The sequence below is a fragment of the Sciurus carolinensis genome, chromosome 15, assembly GCF_902686445.1.
Source record: "Sciurus carolinensis chromosome 15, mSciCar1.2, whole genome shotgun sequence".
NCBI lineage: Eukaryota > Metazoa > Chordata > Mammalia > Rodentia > Sciuridae > Sciurus > Sciurus carolinensis.
The window spans coordinates 64,580,514-64,604,638 of NC_062227.1; the positions used below are offsets into that span (position 1 = coordinate 64,580,514).

Consider the following 24,125-nt stretch of genomic DNA (forward strand, 5'->3'; position numbering starts at 1 on the left):
CCATATTTTTGTGTACATATGTAAAATATATGAAAATATTTACCTCATTTGGGGGCTTTATGAAAGATGAATATTTTCTGTCAAAAATCAGATTTTCCTCTGTTTTAGTTGTAGATTACTACTACTGTTCCCTCACTGCCTTTGCGGGGTGGTCAGATGTTTAATTCTTCATTCCACACACTTCCTGGGCAGCATGGTGCTTTAAAAATACTGTATCTCTGCCTATCCAAGAACATGCTGTCATGTATAACTAATCAGAACAAATTTTTAAAAAATACTGAAATTCTCCTGCCTTGAATCTATGGCCAGGTCATTCTGTGCAAGGAACAGTAATGCAGAGTGCCCTTCACCTGGCATTGAGACTGGCATTAAAATCTGTTTTGCAAACAGAAGCCGGTGTTTTGATTAGTGGGAGGATGCCTGCGAAGGACGGAGGCCATTGTTCCCTGTGTTAGGCGCTGTCACTTGTTCTGTTAGCAGTGGAGCAGGGACACCTTTCAGGGAAGGCAGCGGGAGTGGGGGGCTGGTCACCTGCTGACTCGGAGCCCAGGAGCCAGGGCGGCGGCTGGGATCCTGCAATGCTTCCTGCTGAGGGGAGGTCCTCCCCTTCCTTGTGCACGGCGGAGGGCGCAGCTCCGATCCCTTGGCAGCCTGGTCAGTATGTCTGTGCGTCGTGCAGGGGCGGAAGAACTGCCCTCCTCGGTCTCCCTGCGACCCTGTCACTGGCCCTCATTCCTTTCGTGCTCTCTGCTCCTTCCCTTCCCGCCTGCCCACCCGCGCATTTCCGTGAGCTCCCCTCCCGGACCGACGCTGCGCCCAGGGCCAGGCCGCTGCCGCTCCCTCCCAGCTCACAGCCATCCCTGCTCCATTCAACCCAAAAGTATGGATCCCCGTTATTTAGAATTGGATTGACTGTGGAGTTGTGGGTGGGGAAAATACTGATTTGGTTTTTTTAATGCCAGTTCAGGGTTTTGTATTTTTATGGTGCACCGTGCCTCTTTTTTTTTTTTTTTTTTTTTTTTTTTTGGCTTCTCTCTGTTAAAGGAAATAGGTGGACGAAGGCAAATGTTATTTTAAAAATACCTGTAGCAGAGGACGAAGTGGTGAATTTTTTCAGTCTCAATTTTTACACAGAATTTTTTTTAAAGTTTTTAATATATAGTTATATGTAATAATTTGATTCATTTTAACATAATCATACATGTATAAAATTTAATTTGCTCCATTTCAGTCCCAGATATTTATCCTTCTCTCCCCTCTCCCCTGCCCTCCCCCTCCCCTTACACATGATTTTAAGAGAGCTGTTTATATGAGTATCACACCTGTACAAACCACACATGCGCATAGGTGTGTGTTCCTTCATAGAATGTGCTTCACGTTAGGATGTTGGGCAGTCTCCCATTCATACTGAGGGTGAAAGTATCCTTGTCATGCTCTTGTGAGATGTGGATTTAAATTGCTAGAAGGAAGGAAGGATGGAGGGAGGGAGGAAAGACTGAAGGATGAGTAGGAAAATATTTTTAAACTGTTTTTTTTTGGGGGGGGCGGGGAGAAGCATCCTTTTCATTATAACCAGCAGTTTGTATGTGTGTTATGAAGTCTGAGTATCATTGTTGTTCTTCATAAAATATTCTTCTGATGTCAAATTTTTATAAATAATTCAGCCTTCCTCCCATTTCATTGCTCTCCAAGCTTTTTAGGAGGAGTGTCAACAAAGTTCATTTCCTTCTTGATAGAATAATCATATAAGTGCTAATTCCTTGAAAGAAAATTTTATATTTTCATGCTGAAAATAAGTCAGTCCCTGGTGGTGTTTCTTCTGGTGATAACATGCAATATGGTTTCATACTTGTGAATCATTTATTTCATAGGTATCCTCCCTCCTTTCTATTTTTGTTTGTGGAATAGCCTCAAGTAATTGACTACATTTTGTTTTTATAGCCATTGAAAAAACCTTATATTATCAAGAAAAATGTTTAAGCAAATATGAAGACTGTTTTGTACTAGTAACTATTAGTTTCCATAACTGTAAAAGATATTAAAAAATAATTTCTCTTCCAGACGCTGAACCCAAAGTGGAATGAAGAATTTTATTTTAGAGTAAGTTTTTCTTTTTTGGTACTAACTTGTTATTGATACCTAGATTGATATATCATAATAGATTCATGTTGAGGGAAAGCTGTAACATTTTTAATGAGAAATTCCTTTGAAGATGAGAAATGTTTGCATAGCCTCCTAATGTGTATTAAATTTTGCAAGAGTGAATAGCGGTCACAAAATCTGGACTGTTTCATTTGTAGATGTTTGGGGAAATGAAAGTTATCCAAATACCATATTTTATCTTTGCAACTCAAACTTTTTTAAAAAGTAGGATAAAATGTAATTTTAAACAATAGTTTATTTCTACATGACATGGATTATGAATTAATTATTCTAGAGATTGGGTAAAACAGGAGTAGAAACATGTTTACAAAGAAGCACTAAACAGTACTAATTATGGGGTTTTTACTGTAGCTCAGTGCTAGAGCATTTGCCTAGCATGCATGAGGCCCTGGGTTTAATCCCCAGCACCTCCAAAAAGAAAATTATCATTTGTGTTCCTAAAGTTAGGAAGGAAATTTTCTGTAATTCAGATATTTAGTGTGTGTATTTACATGCATACTGTAAAATTACTTCTGAAATTTAAATGCCACCGAATAAGGTAAAATTTCCTCAATTTTTTTCTATTTAATATCCAGAACAGCTATATATGGAAATGACTGAATTTTGTATTGACTGAGATATCTGCTTAGTGAGCTTTCCTGGTTGTTGCTGTTTTTTTGTTACCAAAATTTGGAAATATTAAACTACTCAGCTATTTATTTAAGAAAAAGGATTTTTCTCTTCAAAATGAAAGTTTATAAATTGTCTAAATATCTGTGGTATTAAAGCATGCTCACTTCCAAAAATACAGTAGATTAGGTCTTCTAATTAATGCAGATTCTCAAAGAACTGTATTGCCATTAGACCCACATAATTGTCCTGCCTTCTTTTTTCAGTCGAGGTAGTTTTTTCTGTGCTCCGAACTTGGATTACTGTATCCTGCGTCTGTTTTCTGTTATGTTCAGAACTGAAATATGGCACTGATATTTTAATACTTGGTAGATCCTGTGTTCAGCCTCCACCAGATGTATTTTAAATTACTCTGTGAAGGTTATGGGCACTGAGAGGTGTTATTTGCCCTTAGTTAACTCTCAAATACAGCTTCCTTCTTGTGAAACTCCAAATATTCATACTTCTTTTATTTAAACCATATTTATGTGAGTTATAGTACACCCAAAATTTTTTCAATAACTCTTCACTATAGAGTCATTGAAACTCTACTCATGTTGTTGTTGTTTGTTTTAAAGATCTTCGTTTTTATTTCCTCTGCAAATCTTTACGGTGTCTCCTCTGTCCCCAGCTCCTCTACAGCCTGTGAATTCATTCACTGGTAATCAGCGCTTTGCTTCCCAAAGCTGCTGAGCAGAGACAACCCACTGGCCATTTGTTTGCTCTGTCATGGAGCCTATGGGCCAATCAAGCTAGGAGGGCAAGTGGTGCTCACTGTGCTTATGTGGTCAAATGCGATTTCATTCCATTCCCGGTCAGGAAACAGCCAAGGCCTCCAAATAGTAGACCTGGGTTATATCTCTGGCTTTATCATTTACAGTCTTTCTAACCCTAGAAAAGCCACTAAGGATTCTCATTTTCCCTGGGCGCCTTGTTCCTCACGCGGGAGAGAGAAGTCCTTATGGGTAGGATGTTTCCCTGACATGTGATGATACAAACGAGAACTCCTGGTCCCATTTCTCACGTGGTTGATAGTAAATGATACCTGAATATGGATGGTGATACTTGGGTGATTTTGGTTAGGTTTTGGTAAAAAGAAAGAAAAAGGCAAAAAAATATTTTAAAAACTCGTAGCTCTGACACTGACCCCACCTTGCAAAAGCGGGGACATTTTCTTTCTGGTTGTCTCTGATGGTTCACAGCCTAAGCCCTGGACAACAGCAGGCCAGACCAGGTGTCTAATTGCCTGATATGCGGTCTGTGGGCTCTCAGGCAAGTAACTTCACCTGCATAGTCTCAGCTTCTCGGGCATGAAATAGAGGTGATAGGTACACACCATAAGGTTGCTGTGAAGATTGAATGAGACCAAGAGGAGTTGACACTTAACAAGGAGATAGTACTTAAAAACTAAGCCCACAATGGTAAATAAGTGCTCTTACTGCTTTCTTCATTATTTTAATCACCACCACCACCAGGTCTAAGAAGGTCCCTCAGGTGGGGACTGTATGAGGATGCGACCTTAGTCTATTGGCATGAGAAAACCTTTGTCCAACAGATTAGGAACTCTTTAAAACTGTTTAGAATTAGACTTTCTTATTCTAGAAACATAACTAAGGACCCTTGCCTTTTTCTGGTTTGTCTAAATATTAGAAGAATAATAGAAAAATCAATACTAGAAAATTTTATTTAGGAGAGAATTTCCAGAAAAGCAGGTTGCTTATTAAATAGTTCAGTTGGATGTATTATAAAGCTTTATCCTATTCTTGCTGTTCCTTATTTCATCCTTCCAGCAATTTCTGTTTATATCTAAAGTACTGTTTGTGTTCCTTCTAGGTAAACCCTTCTAATCACAGGCTCCTGTTTGAAGTATTTGACGAAAACAGATTGGTGAGTGATTCCCTTGCTATTGAATTTTGCTTCATTTCTTGAACACTGTATTTTTAGAGTAGCATCTTCCAAACTCTGTCTTTGGTTGTATTTCCAACAGGATTCATACCCAAAGAGAAGACTATTTTTGTCCTACTATTAATGTTTTTAGTTCTAACAAATATTTGTGTGTTGCTAGGACAGAAAATTCATATGAATATATGTCTATTTTTTATTGCAGTTAATATTAATGCAAGTCACTGATGATAGGCTCAGCCTAAATGCTTATGTTTTGGTTTGGGGGAATACAGAATGGTAGGCAAGTCTGTAAAGAGGCCATCAGGCATGTAAACCAAACGTGTGGGGGGTTTTAAATGCAATTACTATGATGCATTCCATAGCTTATCTATGGTGATTCTTTGGGGAAATGAAAATCTAATTAACCATATAGGAGAAAGTAAATCTACACTTAGGTATAATTAAGCTATGTTTTAAAAGTGGTACTTTCTCAAGATGGATCCTTAAAAATTACCTTTAAAAGATCAAAAGTAAGGGCCGTGTGCAGCTCAATGGTAGAGTGCTTGCCTAACTTGCACAGGGTCCTGGGTTACATTTCTAGCACCACCAAAAAACAAAACAAAGCAGATATACACTGGAGGCATATAACTGATTCAAACTAGCATTTTATATATAGGTTGATGTGGGATAATGGGATATAACTAAGATTTAATTTTCAAAATATTTTAGAAGCAAATCTGACTTAAAGTGTTTTGCTTTCTTTACTAATTAAGTACCCATGAACTGTATTCCCATTGTGGCACTGAACACTATTGTGTTATATGTAAGTCCTTAAGGTACTTCAGAAGTGATACTTAAACTCAGTGGAGTCAGTTGTATTCAAAATTACCTTCCTGAAACTTATGCACATTCATTGGTTAAAAGAAATGTTCTTGTGAACCCTTGTTTCTGCAGAATACAACTAAACTCCAAAGTTATAAATAGTTTCAGATTAATAAATATCAGGAGGAGCCTTAAAACACATCATGCAACTCCCTGTCCTTATAGATAAGAGGTCACTGGTCTAGAACCTTTACAGAGTTAAGCATATAAGTCAGGGGACTTGCCAGGGTTCAATCCCCTTTCTCCTTTGCTTCAGCCCAATGCTGGGGAATAACCAGAAGTTTTGCCCTTCCGTGTAGAATTTGGGAGTGTTATTTAATCTAATATGCTTGGTATTATTCTCCAAAATAGAAAACTAAGGGATTCTGCTCTACCATCCTAGTATGTTTCTTATTAAAAATATGGGATTTGGGGACTTTGCATCTCCCTGTTGTTTTATGCCTTGGGGTGATAATTGGCAGCACCGAGTAACTAAATCCCTTTTGTTATTTGTGTGAAGGTATTCTGCTGAGGGTGCAGTTCTTGCCTCTCCACCTTTTGCCCATCCAGGACTGTAGGAATGGACAGTATTTAGTGTAATATAGCATAACTCGCTGAGACACAGAGGCCTCCATAGACTAATCCTTAGTCTCTGTTTTATTGAGTAAAATAACTCTTAAGAAGAAGAAAGGGTCAAATTTGATGGGAAAAAAATGCTTCTTGTTTAATGTGTTCTAGTTTATCATTTAGTTTTCTTCTAAGGGAAATTCACTGTTTAAAAAAGTTTTCCATTTCCATGATCTAAAATACTGACTGCAGTTGAGTGACCTCGCCATGGTTCAGAAATATACTTCCAAACCAAAAAAGGCTTTGAATGCAAAACTTTTGAGAAATCCGGTGCGAATGCAAACTTGATCTGAACAAACGTGTTTTATAATATTAATACATCGCTTTGCCCCAGGCTGTCTGCAGTGTTGTTACTATGCAAAGAATGCTGGTTGGTAGTGGTGGCTTTTTTTCTTTGTTGGCTATTAATCCAGCGGAGATAATACGTGACTATAGTAGTACTTGGAAATTCTAGATTTAAACAAGCTAGCTTCCATTTCCTCAGAGAGGTCATTTTTAGCATTTAAAACTCATGCTTTTAGAAAACAGGTTTGGATGTGTGTAAACACAGAGTTAATCTTCCACACCCTTGACTCTAGAACTGTTGACAAAGCTATGCTTTGCAGATTTTAAAATAAACTTTTTGTCACTCTTTGCAGTTTGGTATTTTCCCCTCCTTTTTTAGCTTTTTTAACCCTCTCCTAAATAAACCTCTAATGTTTCTGGATCATAGAAAGTACTAAGTTTAAAACACACAGAATATTTCCAAGCTCACTACAAAACGATGACAGTTTTTTGAGTGTGCACTTTTATTTTCTTAGGTCCTTTCTGGCTTATTGCAAACATAGCAAGATTCCATGTTTGAATCCCAACTGTGGTAATATTGCTGACTTCCTACTGGAAACGAGTCAGCATTTCTTTGTATAGTATTTAAGTTAAATTACTACAAAAAACCCACATGCACACCAACTTCGACTTCCCTCCCTGTTTTTTGTATTTGTATGAGGAGGTTCACTTACCTGGCATATGAGAGAATATTTTCTCCAGCTGAGTTCTTTTTGTCTGGTACTTCTGTATGTGTGGATCATATTACATGTGAGATGCACATGTGCCCCTTTTAAATGAAAACTAGTTCCCTAGTAGCAAGAGGCAGCCCAGATGCACAGCTGGCTGTGTAGTAAATTGTGCCCCCGTGCATCTCCACATAGCTATTTTGTTACTTGTAGATCATGGTCTAATTATTTCCCGCTAAAGGGACACTGATTCGGTGGGGTGTGTAATCGTATTTATAGTGCCTTTTATTAGTTTGCATTCCGTCATGGTAGTGTAGTGATATCATAAATAACAGAAACATAACCTCTGACGCTTGTGAACCAGCCCCTCCCCACGAAGCTAAGTTGCATTTTACTTGTCGTTATTTGGTGTGGTGGGGAGGTGGGGACATACCAGTGTGTGCTTGTGTTTAATGCCAGATCCCTGGCACCGGTGGGAGACTCGCAGCGCTCTGAGTAGTTGGGAAAGAAATGTCCCATGAATGTGATGCGGTCAGATTTACAGCAGCACAGCTCGAGGTGTGTTTTGCTGCCTCAGTCAGCTGCGGGAGCTCCCCGCTGTGGGCCGCTGCTTTCTGACGGGACAGCAGCAGCTGGGAAGGTGCTGTTTCAGGCTCTTGCTGTTAAAAAAATATGAGAGGGAGAGGGGGGAAACGGCAGTAAGTCCACAAGCTGGCATTGGAGGGGGAGAGCGCGGTCATGTGGTTCTGGCCATCCTACCCTCTGTCACAGTGTAGATGAGAGCTTTTTGCTCTTATCCAATCATGCCTGGAATGCCGCTTGCCACTTGGGCTATTTCTGCTATCTGTCGCTCTTGGTGCGGCAGTGCTAACAGTTTGGCAGATGGGACACTTTTTCTTGGAGTTGGTGTCTTTGGTTTTTGACTTCTGGCAGTGCCGGGCTTGTTGTTGCCGCTCACCCTCTCTCTCCCGGCCCCCCTGGTCACCATGGCCCATCGGCTTCGGTTTCATTTTGGCTCTGGTCGCAGCAACACAGCCCCCGAGTCAGAGATCCTAGACCAGGAGAGAGAAGACGACTTTTTCATGGCATTCCACACCCTCCCGCGGAGAAGCGGCCCGCACCCTTTCGCCCAGAACGGACGGGAGGACAGTGGCGGTGGCCTGCAAGAAGGCGTGGGCGCGCTCAAGCGCAGCACGTCCATGTTCATCCCGCAGCTGCTCACGGGCATTGACGCCCGCCCCACCCGCAGCTCATCGGTGCAGATCTCCCTGCAGCGCAAGGCCGCCGATGGTGCCACCGACGGCTGCGGCCCACCCGAAGGCCCTGATGACCGACCCCCGAGCACCGCCTCCGACTTCGGGGACCAGGTCACCACCGCCTTGGCCACAAGAGCCTCATCTCAGAGCAGCTCTCAAGAGCCCTCGCCAGGGGATGCCCCTGGGAGCTCCCCTCCAAGGGCAGCCCGAGACCCGGGGCCCCTGGTCAATGGCACATGCGGACGCCGCGTGCGGTGCCCTGGCCCAGCCAACAGCACCGAGGAGGCTGCCCCTGGCCTGCGCATCCAGCACCGTGCCTCCAGTGCAGACGTGCGCCAGGTGCGGCTGCTGCCTTTCGGCCCCGATGGCCAGGCAGGCCCAGCTGCACCTGAACCCAGGCGTTGGTCATTGCAGCACGTTCCAGATGCTTCTGGAAGCTCTGGGAAACGGTGCTTTGTCTTCCAGTTGCAGCAGCCCCAACAAGGTGCTCCGGGACTGGGTGGGGACTTCAATTTTGGCTTCACCGGCACAAAGGGGGACAGGTTGGTGAGGTATCCCCGCATTCGGCTAGAGAGGAGCACGTCCTACCCTACCCAGCCCCGAGCTGGGCGGGGGAGCCCTACAGAAGACAGAGGAGCCCCAGAGACGCCACCTCGGGCTGGCAGGATGGCTCCAGAGATCCGTAGGACAAATTCCATGGAGAGGACTCCGCAGGGTCAAGGGTGCACATTTAAGATCAGGCAAGATCAAAATGCGGGGCAGCAGCATTTCCGAATTCTTGTTACTCGGGGACCTGATGAAGCCCCCCAGAATCCCGAGGAGGAGACTACCAAGAGCCCTGATTCCCCGGGAGCCAGCGCCCCGGTAAGTCCGTGCGCATGTTTAAGTGTGCAAATCATTCAGAAAGGAAGATTCCTGCTCAGTTATTCTGCAGCATAATTAAAATAAACTTCATCCTGTGTTCTGGGAGTCTCCCTGCTTCAGGAGAGTGCAACCCAACGTTTTGTCCCACTCTGGGATGATGATTTGTGACCCGGTGTTTGGTAGAGATCCATTAAACTAGTTAGCCTTTCATAAAATATCTTTTCTTTAGGTCCTCAAAGAACTCTATTTTAGAAATCCAAGCAAAACACACTCTTATTTTTCCTTCCAAATAAAAGACTTTAAAAAATTATTAAAATTAATCTGACCAAAAAAACAAACAACCAAAATAGAGTCAGTGCCGGATACATGTTGACTTTGGAAAGCATTTTTAAAACCATTTTCTAATATAGCCAATGACTATACTTTCAAACAAAAACAAGAATCAGTTCTGATAAAAGTGAGAGGGTATTGCAAAAGACTCAACTTTTAATCTCTTAATAATTAAGTGTATATAAAGTTTGGTTCTTCCCAGTGGTCTTTTCATTGTAGAGGATCCTGATGAGTCCTTGTTATACAATTTATTGTCTTTGATCTTTGTCGCGTTAGGTAATACTGAGCAAGAGTAGTGTCACTTTTGGGACAGTAAGAGCTGTGTTTTTGAAGCAGATTGGCTAATGGACCAAGGTTAGGGAAGCTGTGTTGGGGACTCTGTTAATGGTCAGGTTGCGTGGCCGTGCAACTTAACACTGCCCACTGGATGCCTAAGTCAAGGATGCTGTGTATAGAATGGTAAGCACCCTGCCTCCAGCTGTGCACATAGATGCTTTGCAGATTGTGGCTCTGCTGTGCCTGTGTTCTCACTAGCTCCCTTTCAGTGAAATGGAACACAGAAAGACAGCTGCCGACTCTTCCAGGCTTATGATGACTCTGCAGCTTTCAGAGTTTGAGAGTGGGATGAAAACTTTAATCAGGTTTTCTTTTTACTAGGAATTACTAGCCATCAAGTGCTTTCTTAAAGAAGAGGCATCTTATATTTTGAACTGGCTATTTTTTCCTGAATTCCATATGATTACTAGTTGTGGGGTGTGATTATGCAAGGTCTCCGGACTTTTTGTTTGGACTGCACTTGTGAATTGTGTTTTCAAAGTAAGGAGCTGAGTATTACTCTAGAATTGTTTGTTTGTTTTTCTAAACTGCTTTGTGTTCAGAGGTATTCGTTGTAAACTTTATCACTGCTCCATCATTGATTTTCACCATTTTGAAGGTATAATCAGATGCTAAATTCAAGTATATTTTTCTTCTTCATTTCTCTTATTACATAAGTCCTTTCTTTTGTTGCCTCAAACCATTTTTTAAGGAAATACTTATTTTGGCCTGAACTCATACCACTTATTATACAGTGATACGAATTTAAATAGAGTTTTGATAGTATCGCAGCTTTTAGTACCCCAAGAAATTATCATCATGATAGTTTTAGGCTTCTTGTTCAGCAGCACAATTCCATGCTGAACTTGGACCACCTACCACATGAAGATTGAAAAAAATGCATATCCTGAAACTTTGATGATTGTTCAGTTATGTTACTGAACACTTCAATTAGTTTGCAGTTCAGATGTTGAGGACAAGTGAATTTATATGATTAAAATCTCATTTGGTTCAGGGCTTGGGATCATATACCTCATACACCTATAATCCCAGCTACTTGGAATTCTGAGGCAGGGAGATAGCAAGTTAGAAGCCAGTCTCATCAACTTGTCAACTTAGTGAGACCCTGTTTCAAAATGAAATCTGGGGATGTAGCTCAATGGTAGAGCACCCCTGGTCCATGCCTAGTAACTGAGAAAAAAAAAATTTTTTTTTAAATCTCACATGTTACCAAAAGCTTTGTGTATCTTTCTTACAAGGTTTCCTCTAATGTGGAAGGACTATACTGTGGAAAATAAAGTTGGAGATATAAATTGTGGAATAAGGAGCTTATTATGGAGAATAAAAATCTATCTAGGTGAATGGCTTATGTACATATATGTGTATTTTCATATACGAACATAAATTATGACATGGTTGATAAGCTGGTTTTCTTTTAAACAAAGCGTTTTTCTTTAAAAATCAAAACTGGTCACATAATGAAACCGTCTGTTCCATTCAGCAACTCTGCCTAATTCATATGGACCAGGGTTGTTAGGCGCAGGCAGCAGCTGCCATGGCCTTATTTATCTTGAAGGAAAACATTCACTTGGGCGTCTGCAGTCTGGCTGCCACCAGGCCTTTTTAGCGTTTCAAATATCTGCTGCTTGGTCAGAAGGGGATTTTATTATTAAGTTTACATGAAAAGTCAACTAAAATCCATTATAATCTGGTTTTGGAATGATGTGGGAAATCTTTTTTGATTTGGGAATACCTCTCAGGATTCCTTTTACAAATGTGCTCAAATTTCATAAGCTGTGCCTTAGATCTTACTACAAAGTTAAGGCTATGTGCTTTTATCTGTCTGTGCCTTCCATACATTATGCCATGACTAAATCTAAGATGCAGCTTGACTTCAAAAACTGTTAACCAGCTAGATTCTTAGAAAAATTACAGGGGAACCTGTGTGATGATAGATTTCCACCAGGTCACCCATCATCAGTAAAGCTGAATTGGTTCTTAGAGTCATCAGTGATAATTGGCTAAAATAATTCAGAGTTCGTAAAATATCTGTTCAATCCATGACATTATTCCTAGTCATTTAACAAATAACTCGGTTGTCGTAAATGAATTCTTAGATTATTTGGTTTAGTTACAAACCTCTTAATTGCACTGGAGTTATTCTGAGAAAGCTGGGTCAACCTTTAGCAGCACTTATGCCCCCTTACGACACTGTCCTGTGCATAATGACTACTAAACTTTGCATTTTACAGGCTTGGGGACCCAGCTTTCTGATTCCATTAATATTATTGAGTGTTTGTGGTCTACTGTACCACAAACACTCAATAATATAGCATATAGCATTACACTAGTTAACTGAAAAGTTTTACATACTATCACACTTTCTTGCTGACACAGGAGTTTTCAAGGTAAACAGAGGAAGGAAGACCCACAGGGTAAAACCAGGAATTATCACACCTTCTCCCCGCACTGATAAGAAGGGAATGTCCTCTCCATTCCTTCCCCTCCAGGCCCTCTGAGCTTTCTAGTGTCCTCATTGGGCATATGTTTTGCAGTGAGGATCATGTGTTTAAACATTGCTTTGAGATACAACAGAAACAATATCAGCATTGTAATGGAATGAGAAAAAGTAGTATTCCTTTCATTGGCTTGGGTTCTGATTGGATTCCATAGACTTTTCCCCTGTCTTAGCGATAACAGTGATCTCTCTTCATGTGGTCATCTATGATAGTAGCCTAATATAGGACTTAAAAAATTTCAACCATTTCCAGGAACACTTTAAAAGGTTGTGCAGGCAGTGCTGCACAGGGTTGACACCAGTTCAAATTTGTCAATGCAAATGCACGGGACTTGTAGTGATGGCTTAGGTTTTAGTCTTTCACAGTTTGAAAACTGCCTTTGTTTATTTCCTTAGTATATATGACTGTCCATTGTGGAGGCATCATCTCACCCAGCCTTCCCAGCTCTCGTGTGACCTAGGGTTAAGCCGCTGTTTTATAAGAAGCTATGTGACTTTTCATTAGGTATGCTAACCTTCTGTGTATATCATTGTGTGCTTTGTATGCTAATTAGACACAGGTATATATGTATTGTAAGATATACACACAAGTATGTGTAATATATGTGTAATGGATACATATACATATGTATAATAGATGCACACATGTGAATGCATGGTAGATGTGTGTGCATGATACACAAATGCATGTGTAACATAGATATAATAGATAAATGCACATGTATGCCTGAACAATACGTGTGTGACACACACCTATGTGTATAATCGATACACATGTGAATGCATAATAGAAACTCAACACATGTGCATAAGTAGATACATATATTAGGCACACATGTATGATAGATACACATATGTATGTACAATAGATACAGGTGTGTCTTGTAGATACACATGTATGATAGATACACTTGTATGCATAATAGACACATGTATAAGATGCTTGCATAATGTTTGTTTATATGATAGATGTATGTATAGTACTTATGTATGTGTAGTAGATACATGCATAAGGCACGTATGTATAATAGATGCATACATACATATACTTGCATGATTAAAAAGCAGCGTTAAGCCAACAAGCAGTTTTAATGCTTCTTGTGATGGACATTTTGCCAAAAGTTTGGAGGTGACTCATTTGATACCATGCAGCACTGATCTAATGGAGGGAGGAAACAACTTTGGGGACCCAAAAAGCTGCCTTGGCCAATTACTGGCTTTGGGTCCTTGGGTAGGGTAGTTACTCCCTCGTAAGCTTAATGAGAACAAAATGTCCAGCTTTCTGGGTTTCTTCACCAACAAACAAACAAACAAACAAAACAGCTCCTGGGTTGCTAGCTAGGCTTAGTTAGGTTTAAATGAGGCAGCATCTGTACCGGCACCTGGTCATGAGCCAGGCATACAAGTCCTTTCCCTAGGAAGTTAATCAGGTTAGCTTGAATAGTCAGTTTTTGATCCTTATGGCACTAAATACAAGGACAGCATGCATTTGTGGTATACCTTAAAGTGTTGACTTTAATAACCAGCTCTGATGTCTTTTCTGCCATCCTGTGGTCATTCTTTTTTGTCCTCGACACTGCCCTATGATGATGTCATTCATCCTTGCAAAGAATTGACTTGGGAGCTATGCATTGTAGAAGAGGATCATTGATTACATTTTCCATATTAATTTTTTGAAATATTAAAAACATTGACTGCATTTCCTACATAGTTTTACCATGTTATTTTGCTATATATAATTGCTTTCCAGTAATTAAGTTTGTTATCTGTATGAAATTTTTACTTCACATGATTTAAAAAATAGGAACATATGTGGGGAACATGACTTATTAGATTGTTGCCTTTCAAAAGGTTTTCAGAAATGTCACAGCTGCTTTGGCCAGACAGAGTTTCTAGTCACTGAAATCTCCATTTTTATAATACATATTAGAAATTTGCTGCTTCTGCATAACAGTTAACAAGACCAGAAGGAATTTATTCCATGTGAGAATTATTTTAAAATTTTATAAAAGTTGAATTTCTGTTCAGTCGATGGATATTTTTGTGTAGTCGAGGCTAATCCAAGTGCTAATGCTACTTGTGCCAACTTCAAATGATCAAGCAGATTTTTAAATAAAAATAACTGCATATTATTATCGCTAAGAGAGATTAGCTAGCCTAAAGACATTTCCCCCCTTTTAACTCTTTAATTATACTGCCAAGACATTTGCAAATGGGAAAAAATGAAATTCATAGATGGCATTGAAACTGTTGATTCAGTGTATGGGTACCAGAATATCTAAGTTTCCTTTGCAAATGCCAAAAGAAGCTTGGGGAAACCCAATCCAGAATTAGCTAGTGATTATTCAGAGGTTTATTATCATGTCTGCCATCTTCTGGTTCCTTTAATTCTCACCAAGCAGCATAGCATTTATTCCTTATCCTGTGTAAGAGAGCACACCAAAACAGATCTACCTGCTATGTATATTCCTCTCCAGATTGAAAAGTTAAATAGGCCTAAAAGGATGGACTGTAGAAAATATTAGCTAAAGTATTTCTGGACCAAAGGAGAGTATGGAAAGGTTTTTAGAAACAGTCTTAACTCGGTGTAGCATGAATGTATAATATTCTTGGTGGAATTCCCTCTTTAAAAAAATCTTGTGATTAGTCTGCTGTGGCCTACTTGGGCAGACTGGGAAAGAGAGGAGGATAAGTAAATAAGGGTGACAGGTGGCCTGTTGTGAGTGGGCCTGAGTGTAAGTCCCTGATGTCCTGGCTGGTGTCATGCTGTTCCGAGTATGAGTGTCTCCAGGATCACCATATTATAACAGGAAGTTTCGTTTTCAGGAAGGAGGAGGGAGTAGATTAAATTTCAAGAAGTCTGGTTTTTTTACATGGATCGTTTTAGAAGCATAGCCTGTTATGACACTTCTGAATCAAGGCCATGAAATGAAGGTATCAGAAGCTGAGCCAAAGGAGCCCTGTTTTCTTTGGTTTTGACAGTGGTTTCTACATTTTGAATTTAGTTACTTTGTATCAGTTCCTTCAGTGCCTGCCCAGCCTGCTACTTCTTTGAAATCGTCCTGTGTTTTTAAAACTTTTTTTATTTGTTCTAATTAGTTATATATGACAGTAGAATGCATTTATGCATTTTGATAAATCATACATAAATGGAGTATAATTTCTCATTTTTCTGATTGTGTTTTAATGTTAATTATTGTGCCGTATACTCAGTAAACAGAATGGAGGAAACTCCCCCAGGTAGCGAGAGACCAGAAATTTCCCAGGAAATTCTGCCGTTCCTAGGTCCCTAGAGTCACGCAGTCAGTTTTTATAGATTACAGTGAGTTAAGTGGCTTTTACTCCCCATGTGGTAACTTGGAGGCATCTGCTCTCAGCCCAGGTAATCCTTCATCATCTTGTCTGCCTCTTTGAGGGAGGTGAGGTGGACCGGGGTCTCAGTAGCATGTAAGTCCCTGATGATTCAAATAGTTCCTGATAGATTTGAAGTCTGTTTCTGTAGATCAGTCAAGAATTGTACTCTGAACACACAGTGACCTGTATGTGTCATATTCCATCCATTTCCTTGACTTTTTTAAACGGTTCATAATCATATGCCTTGAGAGTTTTTTCTAATATTCTTTTTTTTTTTTTTTTTTGCGGTGCTGGGGATCGAACCCAGGGCTTTGTGCTTACAAGGCAAGCACTCTACCAACTGAGCTATCTCCCCAGCCCCTCTAATATTCTTTTAAAATGCAGGACCAGGCATTTGCCTCTTGATGGAGAGGAAAAAATGACTCTGGTCCAGATTTTTATATTTGAGTTGAATAGAAAAGTTGAGATGAAATAGAAATGCTCTCTAAACTCCAATCTACCACTTCTTCAAACCTGGGAGGTTTTTGTTTGTTTTAGTTATAGATGTTCACAATACCTTTATTTATTTATTTTTATGTGGTGCTGAGGATCCAACCCAGGGCCTCACATGTGCTAGGCAAGCGCTCTACCACTGAGCCACAACCCCAGCCCCTGGGAGTTTGTCAGGCTAAGAGTTTCATTGCAGAACTGACTTATCCTCTGACTTTCTTAAGGAATTCAGCCCCAGTTGACACAGTAAGCCAACAGCATGCTCTGGGATTCTTTGGTGTCATCTTCCTCTTGAGTTAAAATAGTTTAAGCATAATATCTGTCTGATATGACCTTATTAACTGTGCTTTACACTTGATTAAAGACATACTAAAGTGGGCTGTAGCTGTAGCTCAGTAGTAGAGCACTTACCTGGCACATGTGAGGCCCTGGGTTCTATCCTCAGCACCACTTAAAATAAATAAATTAATAAATACATAAAATATTTTTAAAAGATATACTAAGTTGTGATATAACTGGAAACATTTTAGTTTCAATGTTTTAAGTGGATTTAACCTCTTTTATTAGTAGAAACTCTGCTTTTTATAAATCCTGATCCAGTGCTGCACCCATCAGCATGTATTATTGGGGTGCCCAGATGCCAAAGCTCGGGATACCGTGTGCCTGAGACTGGCCTGCACCCTCCATTGACGTTACCTTAGCGAGAGGTATTCCTGCTTTCCATTCCAGAGGATAGCAGTTTTCTCCAGCTAATGTGTGCAGGAATCATTTTTTATTTTAGTTTCATAAAATAGAGTTGAGTTGCTTTAAATTATTACATAGTCCAGTTCCTTGAATTTCAAAGATGAGGAATATGAGAGCCTGACTTTGGCAATGTCAAAGATATCCTTTTCATCTCAAGGATCCAATAATAATTTTTTAATAACTGCTGCATGTGAAGTGTTGACCTTCTTGATGTTGGAAATAGATGTTTGGGAACCTGGTTTGTAGAGCTGTTGGTCCCGCAGAGAGACAGGACAGCTGAGTTTGTGAGGCCCATCCGGAGAAAGCCTTTGTTCCTGGGAGCAGGCTCTAAGCAAGCCTGACTCCCAGCAGGCAGCGGGCGACAGGCTGCTTTCACACGGGCAGGCGAGAGGGACAGGAGTGACATCATGGAGTTTGGAGCTGCATCCTGAAGATAACCAGATTTGTCTGAGTGGGGTGGGTAGGAGAAGCCCTGTCCGGGGACCGAAGGTAGAAGTGACTGCCAGGGATGTGGTGGCTGTGTTTGCACAAGAATTGTCTTGTTTGTGATTAACAGGTATGGGGAAATCATTTTGTACTGTGAAATGTCACTGAAGAAGTTTGGGGTGTAGTTTTTGGCAGGAACATCCCTCTGCTTTTCATTCATTGTGGTCTTGGATGAATTCCTTTCTGAATGGCCCCCTCCTCAGAGAGGGTCTCTGCACCCCTGCCCCAACTGGTCTGAGCAGCAAGAGCTACCAAGACTCAGTTCCTGCCGTTGGATGGTGTAGCGGGTAACTGTCACCTTCATTGTCATATCATACTGTAGGAACATAACTCCAACAGAGAATAGCAAGCGTTACTTGTAGGGTTCACAGTTAACTGTTTATATGTGCAGTGGAGAATTTATCCTGAAAGAACTAAAGAAATGAATATGCTGAAAGCTTCCCTGGAGTTCTTTTTGTTTATAATGACATTTATATAAGAAAATGCTGCTCTTTGCCCTGCATTATGATACAGGAAATGGTATCTCAACTATATACAGTTCACACCCTTAGATATTATATGCATTTAGATTGAACAAAAGAAAAAAAAAACTCACCAAGCACCAATAGTTCAAAGTAAAAATTAAATAATTTCATTTAAAATTTGCCACATTATAGAATAAGCAGCAGTTAAAATTGAAGGATGGTAAAATCCTAACATTAGAAGCAGAAAAGGAAATCACAAAGAAAAGTTGAATGGGATAAGCCATATAAAAATATTAGATTTCTGAACTTAAAAAAAAAAAAAAAAAAAAAAAGGAAAATAACAGTTGTTTTTCTCAATGTATTCATGAGTTTCTCATATAATATATCTTTTTTGGTGCCTATAATTCTATATGCATATTTTTGCCAGTGAATTCCTATCTATCTAGTAAAAGTTCTAGTGAATACTATAAAAATGCTGAACTTCCCTACCCTTATGACTCTCCCGCCCCTGCTCTGGGAAGTATACGTGCCAGGGAATCACACATAGGGATTAACAACAGAGGCAGAAAAATCCAGCTCTAGATTGCACCTTCTATGTTACAAAAATGAACATAATAAAATTGGAGAAATAGAGAATGCAAATAGTATACAAAATTGCTGGTGGCAATATTTATGGATATGACTTTAGAATGATTTGCAAACATTTAAGGTGAATTTTAGGTTCTAAAACCCTTGAGTTTTGAAATGTTGGAGTGAATTAAGGCAAAGTTACAAATCTAAGCCGAAGGCTTGATTTAGATGTTTTTTCTCTGCTTTTAAGGTAGGTTTGCTTTCCATAAACTAGATGAATGGAAAGAAATGTTTTCCAGAGTACCAGCTGCTGTTATAATAGCTTGATGATTGTGCAGTAATGTCCAGGTCTAAGCCATTAGACCTTTTGAAAAATGAATGCTCTTTCTGTCTTTCCTTCAATGTATTTGTCACCTAGAATTTTAAAATTTGAAATTTTGATTTCAGCCCATACACATGTAGAATAGGTCAACTGGTATTTAATGTGTCATTGTTTTTACTTACAAAAACCCTGGTGTCCACAAGAATATGCTTCTCGAAGTTTATATGATTAAGTACTTAAAATATTCTGATTCTGATTGTTAGGTATTAATTTCACATTCATTTTGCCACTTAACTTGGAGTTTAATTTTTTAAAAAAGTTTCCACGTTTCTTATTTTAAAATCAATAACTGTAAGACTCTACTATTCTTTGAATGAAGGCCCATTGCCTTAAGGGGTAATGCTGGAATCACTTGAGAAAACATAACTGAGAAAGTTCCTAAGGAATTTGAGTCTTTGGGTCTCTAGGAGGACCTCTGAAAAGAAGGTTGGCTGTTTCATGGCAGAGAGATGTGGGACATTTTAAACTTTGGAAGGGTAGCTAGAGTTTGGGGGACATGGGGCTCATCCCTATTCCCAAGGAGTGGCTTATTTTGTGGGAAAACAGAACCTATACACAAATGAGAGACAGACACTGATGTGACCTTGGGTGAGCTATTGCCTTGAGTGGTTTGCTGGGCTCAGAGAGTCTCTGATCTAACCCAAGAACAGGAAAACCAGAAAACGATACTGGCCAAATAGAGGGCAGGGATTGTGACTTTGCAGTAATCCAGTGAAGGTCTTTCTGTGACTCTCCAGAAGTCAGATTCATGGAAAAGACAGCTTGGAAAAATGGGCATAAAAAGAAAGAAAAAGCACATAGTTGCTTAATCTAGAACAATACCTTAGGGCCTTTTCTCATCAAGCACTAAGGAGGGGGATTCTTTTTGAAAGAAGATTGCATTGTATTTATGTGTGGTTTTAAGTGAAAGAGAAAAATCTGTAGTTGCGCCCTTCCCTCACTTGCTAGTACCTCCATATTGAAGAACAGTGCCCATCGGAAGAGCTCAGGCAGTGAAGTAAAGAGATCCTGCCCATGTCCATGTCCTCAGAAAGGGGCAGCGACAATCTGGGTGGGTTTGAGGAGTTGATGATCCATCCCAGGGCCTGTGTTTTGTTGGAGTATTTGGAGTGTCTGGGTGAAGGAGATGGTCATGTGATTTTGAATCATGCGATCATAACATTTATTTAAACGTTACCTAAAACCCCCCTGTTGAGCTGGGGGTGTAGCTCAGTGTTAGAGCACTTGTTTAGCATGCACAAGGCCCTGGGGTTCATCCCCAGCACGAGAAAACACAACAAAAAAATTCGTCTTTCTCACCGATGGAATTTTTTTTGCTGCTTGAACAAATGGGTAGAACCACCTGGGTAGCCCTCTGGGGACCCCTAAGACAGCTTTGTGAAGTTGCTTTGTAGATAAAATGTAAACAATCACTAAAGGAATTTGGTGAGCTCCCACTGCCTGCCAGGTCCCCTCGCCTAATTCTGGGTACACTGCAGTGAACAGAACAAACCTGCCTTCCTGTAAGCTTATGTTCTGGTAGCAGGGAGACAGGTGAACAGATAAGTTGTGAGAATTACTGTGAGATGAGGAAGAGAGTTGCAAAGAATGCGGGGGTGGGGGTGGGGGCCTTTGGAGTAGGCCAGGTTGAGGCCTACGTGGGGTAGCCACAGATGGCCTCCCTTAGGTGATAGAGTCGAGGGGATGACAAAAGGAGATCATGCCAGACTGCAGGATGGGTGAGTTCAAAGGTCTTACACATTCAGGTGCCTAGAGAGTAGGAGGAATGGTAAGGACATGCTGGAATTGGGTGAACAGAGATAGAGGTGCAGCTCAAATAAGGAAGGAATGGTCCTGGGGTCCAAATGCCAGAAAGGTCCCTGTGGAGCAGTGAGGGGACAGAAGGAAACAGGAGGGGGTTTGAGCCGAGGGACAGACCGCACTGGCCACCACACTTATGGAGAGGAGTTGGGAGCCAGCTGGAGAGGCCATTGTAATAGGTCATGTTGCCTTCGAGGGTGGCAGAGCCTGGTCCCCAGCCTGTGCTTTGCACCCCTCTGCACATGCACACATACACACACACACACACACACACACCACACACCACACACACACTCTCTCCCCTGGATACCAGGGAGAGAATGTGCAATTCTCTCAAGAGGTTCTCTCACCTTAGTTCTTAGCCTGTCTTTTTCATGTTGCAGTGGCTAGAAAATGGGAAGCTTTTGTGCTCCCTAAGGGAGGGTTATTTCAAGGCGCTTTCTGCTGCTTGTGTCATGCCAGGACGTGGGTGGATGTATTTTTGCAGTTTTGTACCGGAGAGTCTGCTTCTGATTTGCAGATTGCATTTATTATAAGGCATATTGTCCATTGATGAATAATGTGTGGGCTACACAGCAGATCCACAGCTTTTAAAATAGCTCATTTATCCTGCAAGCTTCACCCCAGAGAGAGGCAGGCCTTTCTGGTGCGTTTTCTGAGAGCGAGGTTTTTGCATGTTTTTCTCAGATTGTGGGGCTGCCGGTTTCATCTCCTGGTTTGTCATGCATTTTCTAGATTGGCACAGGATCTGAGGGTGAGCAGATAGATGGACACAGCCTCAGCTACGGAGAAGGCAGGGGATTTTTAAGTCACTGCTAAGGAAATAGTTGCTCGTCTGTCTCAGCTACTGAAGATTTTCCTTGTAACATAGATTTAAACAAAGGGAAGAAATAGACATCATGCTCTGGATTAAAGTTCTGTGGGTGTCATAAAGTGGTCACAGACAGATTTTCCTCAGGTTTCTTTGAACTGAGAAGCAAGGCTTGTGCAGAGGTTCTGCATTTGAGGGAACAAGGGGGCATTTGGGCTGCAGGAGGATTTCCATGAGGGAGGGAGAGCACACTCTGGGGGCAGTCCTTCCATCTCACTGCCACACCAAGGTCTTGGGCAGAGCGGAGCACTAAGTGACTGAGCGCCTCCCTTACCACACCTGAGCCTTCAGCTCAAGGGATCTTCACTCGCTCAACAGGAACCTCTCCAAAAATTATTTTGCCTTTTGAACAGGTTTCTTTTTTGGCCTATTATGTCGCAATCTTCTGTCAGTGGCCAGGTGACATGTGCTGGAATGTTAGTGTGTGTTGCCAGGCACAACAGATGCAGGAAGATTTGGCTAAAGTGGGGGAGAGTGGAAGAAGGGGGTCAGAAGAGTGGGAGGCAGGGTGATTGGGAGGCAGCAGTATGAGATATCTATAGAATGTAGATCTAAGGTTTATTCAATCATGGCTTTAAAACTCTCAGAAAAGCGTGGTAGCTCCTTGCAAATATTTTAGAGTATCGAATGGCTTTTTGGTTTCCCTATGCCGCATTCAGAATGGTGTTTAAAGGGTTCAGTACAGCAGAGAGGATTAAATAGTTACCCTTCTGCCCCCTGCAAGCCACTGGTAATCAGACTTTTTATTTTATCTTAATTTATTGATATTTCTGCCAATGAACAGGTTGACTGTTAGTGAAATAGAATTTACCAAGGAGTGCAGACTGGATAAAAATAATTTTACTGATTTTGATTGTCCAGCACAATAAAGGTACTCAGGGACAGAGTGGACTTATTGATTGTGAGGGGTGAGGGAGCCTACTACCGGGAGGTTCCCTGGATGACAGTGATGTGCATCAGGACTGAGAATGATCAACTTAAGAAGTCGATGCCAAGTCCGAGTCTGGTGAGTGAAAACTTGTGGTGCAGATGCTGATTCTGGAGGCTATTCTTCTCTTGCCTCCATCACTCAAGTCTACATTTTGTTTAGTGGTACCTCTTGCTGCCTCTTTAAAAAAAAAAAAAAAAAAAAAAAAAAAAAAAAAAAAACTATTTATTTTGTGGCTCAGTGGTCCACAAAATAAATTTCCAATTCAAGTGAGCTTGGGCAATACCTCTGCATTCAGAACAAAAGAGTGTTCCAGTTGAGTATTTGCAAAATATACATAAAAGAGCTTATGTCCCAAAATAGCACAGAAATGAAAGGATTAATTTTCTTCTCAGTTTCAAACTGCAAGAAGTCAGTAGAAGTGGGATTCCAGTTCTAGCCATGGCAAGACCGGTCTGTCCTGTTACAGTTTGTGTGCAAATACCTTTTCTCCAAGCAACTAAAGTATCTTCCTGCTGCAAATATTAGCTGAGTACATTTTTGTGGCTTTTGAAAACTCCACTTCTTGAAAGAGGTGGCCACTTGTCAAATTTTCTTGAATTTCAGAGAAGGGACAATAGGTGATTTCTTCCTTACAGTATTTAAAGCAGAATATTAAAAGTGAAAAGAACAGTCAAGGGTTCCTGGGTCACTTCTTAGGCTGGATAGTGTGGTAGCTTGTCCTGGGCACACAGGAAGATGGCAGCAGAGCTTGGACCTCAGGTGGCCTGGTGCCCAAACCATGGCTCTTCCTGCCACACCCTCGTGGGGTTTTGTTAAGTACAACCCAATCTAGGTCATCTGGAGTTGTCTGCAGGTGAACTGCCCAGGGACAGCTTGTCTTTCAGATTGGCCAATAGTTCACATCGTTCAGTTGCTCTCTTTCATGCCTTCATAAGTAGAACACCCCAAGCATATCCAATACTCTTCTGAGTCACTGTCACCCTCGTGGCCGTGAACTGCTGGGAGCACTAGTCATTCCTCATGTAAACAAATGAGCGTCTGTGGACAATGCTGCAGGGCCTGCTGAGGTGGGGCACCTTGCTTCCTCACCCATGTTCTCAGACCCCTTTGAACCTTGGAATGGGTGCTGCTGACATGACAGTCCACGTCTCATTTCTCCTACTCATTGATGACCACCTCTGTGGCTCACTGTGCAGTAGTCTACATACTGTTTTTCCTCTGTGAAGGGCCCAGAGGTGTTAAGCTATTAGCCTTGCATAGGAAGTCTGAATATTTAGGCCATGAGGGCAAGGGCTTGGTAGTTACCTTTTTTTTTTTTAATTTTTTATATGTTGCTAGACCTCTATTTTATTCATTTATTTTTATGTGGTGCTGAGAATTGAACCCAATGCCTCACATGCCAGGCAAGTGCTCTATCACTGAGCCACAACCTCAGCCCCATTATGAAGTACACAGTGATCTCTTTTGTCTTCCTTACCTCTATCTCTTTGCTAACTTATTCTTCTTTGTCCTCTGGAAGCATCTAGACTTAGATTATTGTAAGATTGGATGTAAGAATTCAATGAGATAGTGTATG

The 24,125-nt window shown here is 41.0% G+C and overlaps 1 protein-coding gene across 11 annotated transcripts in view; it reads left to right on the forward strand.

The window, feature by feature from the left end:
• Positions 1–24,125, forward strand: part of Nedd4l (NEDD4 like E3 ubiquitin protein ligase) — a 312,978-nt gene that overhangs the window by 171,160 nt on the left and 117,693 nt on the right. For 5 of the 11 annotated variants that reach the window (XM_047526345.1, XM_047526346.1, XM_047526347.1 and 2 more), the window contains 2 exons: positions 2,062–2,100; positions 4,645–4,698. In XM_047526345.1, the coding sequence (XP_047382301.1) occupies positions 2,062–2,100; positions 4,645–4,698 (93 nt within the window). Of the gene's footprint in view, positions 1–544; positions 655–2,061; positions 2,101–4,644; positions 4,699–8,043; positions 9,296–24,125 lie in introns of those variants that run through there. The other 6 variants (XM_047526340.1, XM_047526342.1, XM_047526344.1 and 3 more) reach the window with 4 other exon arrangements.